The sequence below is a fragment of the Malus sylvestris genome, chromosome 11 (assembly GCF_916048215.2).
Source record: "Malus sylvestris chromosome 11, drMalSylv7.2, whole genome shotgun sequence".
NCBI lineage: Eukaryota > Viridiplantae > Streptophyta > Magnoliopsida > Rosales > Rosaceae > Malus > Malus sylvestris.
The window spans coordinates 30,954,070-30,958,506 of record NC_062270.1 but is presented as its reverse complement, the minus strand read 5'-3'; the positions used below and the strand labels follow the sequence as shown (position 1 = coordinate 30,958,506).

Sequence of the window (4,437 nt, the reverse complement as noted above, 5' to 3'; positions counted from 1 at the left end):
TTCATGGGAATGAGATGTTTGAGATCATCGGAATGGTCTCCTCAACAGTAAGGGAGTAAGCATTGGAACTCATGCTCTTTTATCGAATACATATGCCAATCACGATGGGTGGGATGATGATGATTGATCAAAACATCTCCACATTAATTGCAAGATTTTAACGACAAGGAAATGAAGGAAATAAATATATTCATACGATTCTTTTGCACATAATCATTTCGGAAATCACCCCTTTGATCTTTCTCCTTCCAAACTCAGGCTATATGCTTTGGCAAGAGAATGAATATGGAAGAACCACAAATGTGGGCAACAAAACCACTTCTCTCTGAAACACTTGGACAAACTTTTCTACTCCATCATTGGCCTTTATCATTAGATTTTGTTTTTTGTTTTGACATGACAATATTCTAAACTAGCGTATTCCCCTTCTTGAACTCGAGTGCAAAGGGACGGACAGACTGAGGACACTACATTACCTTCGAGAAAATCCAAAAGTACACTTCATTTTCTTCAGCGAGTATCCAAAATTTAACTTGAATGTGTATAAACACAAACTGCAATTTCATTTGGGCCAGGTTCACACGTTGTCAAATTACAAGCAAAAGGAACAAAGTAACCAATTAATTGTAAACTCAACTCTACACAAAACATTGTAGTTCGGGAATGTCTCGGATCCAAAATTTCCTAAACAAAAACACAACTAAAAAGTAATAAAACAACCAAGACTGGTTGCTTCATCTCGCATGCTGCAAGCTCCTGCCGGGCCAGAACAGAAACAAAGGAACTAAGTTCCATTTCAGCAGCAAGTGCATACGTAATACTCCAAAAGCACGAACCTACCACCCTGCAAGAACAAAAGACATGTTGATTTCTAGCTTATGCATCAAGAAGATTGAGCGCATGAATTCAGTCTTGAATATACCTACAAGAAAATGTATGTAATAGACATAAAAGTTAGAGAATGCAACATCTCCCTTAAAAAATGTACAACAACAACAACAAAGCCTTTTCCCACTAAGTGGGATCGGCTATGTAAATCCTAATACGCACAAAATATATGCATGCCTACAGCTATGGCCCGGAACAAGGAATATGTAACTTTTTTCCAGAGCATGCTTAAATAAAAAACAAGCTGAACAGAAAGTGATCCAAGTTGTTTTAAGTACCTCAAAAACACTCAGCGCCTTTGAGTTTTTCCAATTGATCGTTTTCCAGAAAACAAGTGCTTTGGCTTTAAAGTGGGAATGACCCTATCAGCCTCTCCACGACGAGCATTCTTGTTTCGCATCGTATTAGATTTCCTGGCCTTCTTTATTGCCTTGGCCTTTTGGGAAGAGTCCTTGAAGCCCTCTCCAGGGACAACTTCAGTTGGAGGCCTTGATCTTGAGCGGGAGCGGGATCTAGATAACATGAGCTGCTTCTTGTTGGGTGCATCAACATCCATGTCCATAGCATCCCCACCATCAGTATCACCCCCGTCAACTGATCGCTCCCTCTTCCGACCCTTGGAGACAGATCTGCTTCGGGCTCGATTAATTGCCATAGTAGGATCAATCCCCAACTTTGTAAGCTGCCTCCCCATTCTCTTTGTTGTGAACTCCCTATCCTTGTTGAATTTCCTTGGTACAATTGGTCGACTCTCTGCTGTACTCTTCTTGATTCTATGTTGTTGAATGAACTTGCTTCTCTTTTTCCTTATCCCCGCCAACATCTTTTGCTCTTCTGGAGTCAGTTTCAATGCATCCATCTCAAAATCATCATCACCCTGCTCTTTGTGCCGGAGTCCTTCTTCTCGTTCCAACTCCTTAAGCCTGTGAAATATATCAGGATCAACAAAGTCACATACATTGTACCCATCAAGAATTTCTGGCATGACATCCTCTTTCCATTCGTCATTAGCTAAGATATAGTGCTTCTTCAAACTGGCAGAGTACACACCAGCACCGCCATTCTCATTCTCCAAATCCCTTTCTGTAGTCCTCTTTTCCTTCTCCGCTGCTTGCTTAGACTTAGCCTCTAAAACTGCCTGAGGTATACACGGGGGCCTTTCCTTGCTGTCCCGAGGCTTTGGCAATGCAACATGAAAACGATTTAAGCATTCATTTATTTTTTTCGATTTCATCTTCAATTCTACTCTCTGATTCAACAACCTCTCACAAGCTGCACTCTTTACAGAAATCACCCCTTCCTCGGTCAAAGTGCTCATGGTCAAGAGTACCCCCTCATCGTTTGTAGCCTCACCTCCTTGACCAATCACTGTCTTCATTGCTTCATTTTTCATCTCTGCGACCAACTTCTTGTCTTCCTCGGATATGCCCTCCAGTGGCTGCAAGTCAGTCTTGTTGCAGACTATAATCAGTGGTTTGTTCATAAATAGAGACTTAATGCTGTGAAAAAGAGATGCCTGTTGGGCAATGTTGTACCCACAAGACCCCGAGATATCCAAGAAGAACAACACCGCAGCTCTCAAGTGGGCCAGAGCTGTGATGCTGCACATCTCAATTATATTACGGTCTTCAAAAGGTCGGTCCAAAATCCCCGGCGTATCAATTACCTGGTACCTCAAGTATTTATAATCTGTATGTCCCACGAAGAGTGATTTGGTGGTAAAAGCATAGGGCTGGATATCCACATCAGCCCTAGTAATCTTGTTAATGAATGAACTCTTTCCAACATTTGGATACCCACAAATCAATACTGTCCTGGTATTAGGGTCAATTGAAGGTAGCCTTGCCATGTGTTGCCTAATTTGTTCTAGATAAGCTAAACTAGGACCGATCCTCTTTATCACCGTGCACATACGGCCAAGAGCAGCGACCTTGAGACATTTGCTTCGGTAAAGTGAATTACCATACTTCAACAATTTCACATAGTCTTTAGAAATCTTTCCAATAAGGGTCCTTGCAGCATTGATTTGGCCCAGTGCAAGCTTGAAGTGATCTTTGTTGTAGAGAACATGAAGAAGGTCGCCATAGAAAGGGTGGATATCATCAAGCCTAGGAAACTCATCAATAATTGTGGAGAGCTTCTCATGAAAATTCTGTTGGGTATATTTCACCTTGCGCATATAGAACTGACGAAGGCGGGAAATTGCATAACCCTTGTGTACTACAGTTGGGGTCTGCCGCTGGGTGCGAGATAGGATTATGTCAATGAAGTCCTTCCCATTTGGTACAACAGTCATCTTCTTAAAGTTATGCTGCACCATGTTTACTAATTGGTCTGTTTGCAGAAAAGAATAAAATCAAGTTAACACCAAGGTCGACTGCCATACACTAAAAGTAGAAAACATGAAGTATCCAATTCAATTTGAATTCGAAACTGATTTTCACAGCACGTCATTGATTTAAAATGTCTAACTTAGATTCGCATTAGTTTTTATTAATAATATTAATAAAAGTAACAAAAGTTAACTGCTCAACCCAAAAATTTATAACTACCCCGCCAACACCATAACATCAGACACCAGACAAATGCTAAATAAATGTAGTACCTATTCTGCTGAAAATAATGAATCATAACTTCATTACCAAAATCGTAACTTTCACGATGAAAGGGAAATTCATGTCAGAACCCTACAAACCTAAGCTGAATATTAAAAACTATTTCGATATGAAACAAGCATGCAATATTCAAGTCAATTGTTACTTCTTCGTAATCTAAGACGAACGTAAATTTTAGAGAAATTCAGAAAACAATCACGTTCGTCCTTGTAATTGGCCCTTCCTCCCCACCCTGCCATAACCGATAAATGGTTTCCACCCTATCCCGACTTATCCCAATTAACTAAAAGCATTTTACTTCTTTCACCTCTCACAAATTTAACAACAAATGAACAAAACATCCCCAACAAAAGTAATCAAAATTACCGATAAGAATCGTATAAATAGACCAAACAAGGTTTGCCAACGAAAATAGAGATATTTTTTTATAACAAATTACACACCCTCCTAATCCCCGAATTAATCGAGCATTTGTTCTATAAAAAATGGTATGATTCGATTGAAACAACAAGAAATCTAAACAAAAAATGATTGTTTAATTCGATCCATTAACAAACCCGCCTACAAAAAGCTGCAAACAAATTGAAAACACAGAATATAAAAACAAAATCCCAACACTAGAAACTACTAGCAAAGGACGCTGCGGTAGTAGAGCTTCGACGAAGAGAGATAGAGGACTTACTCTACAACAGAGTGAGAGACTGAGAGAAGAGGCGGCGGCAGGTCTGGGAAGGAAAGAATAAAGGTAAAAATGTATAATAAAAAAGATTATAAACAGCTATTTCCGAAACGTTCAGGGTTCAGGGTTTAGGGTTTAGGGTTTAGGGTTTAGGGTTTAGGGTGAGAGTGAGAGACTCTTTACTCCACCGACTCTACGGCCCCTAACCCGCTGTAGCAGCTCGCCCGATTCGATGTCAAACGGGCCCGATTTATC

At 40.2% G+C, this 4,437-nt stretch overlaps 1 protein-coding gene across 3 annotated transcripts; it reads right to left on the bottom strand.

The window, feature by feature from the left end:
* Positions 1-542: 542 nt before the first annotated feature.
* Positions 543-4,437, bottom strand: LOC126588566 (nucleolar GTP-binding protein 1-like). Of its 3 annotated transcripts, none has more exons than XM_050253668.1 (3): positions 4,182-4,437; positions 1,167-3,222; positions 543-922 (listed from the first exon to the last, which is right to left on the bottom strand). In XM_050253668.1, exon 2 carries the CDS (start codon positions 3,206-3,208, stop codon positions 1,178-1,180), a length of 2,031 nt encoding a protein of 676 aa, XP_050109625.1. In that variant the 5' UTR covers positions 3,209-3,222; positions 4,182-4,437; the 3' UTR covers positions 543-922; positions 1,167-1,177. The 3 variants fall into 3 exon arrangements, with proteins under 3 accessions (XP_050109625.1, XP_050109626.1, XP_050109627.1); XM_050253669.1 differs by having other exon boundaries at positions 543-844; XM_050253670.1 differs by having other exon boundaries at positions 4,186-4,437.

Excerpts from the sequence above, each read along its gene's own strand:
- LOC126588566 (XM_050253668.1), bottom strand. The coding sequence starts at position 3,208 with ATGGTGCAGCATAACTTTAAGAAGATGACTGTTGTACCAAATGGGAAG.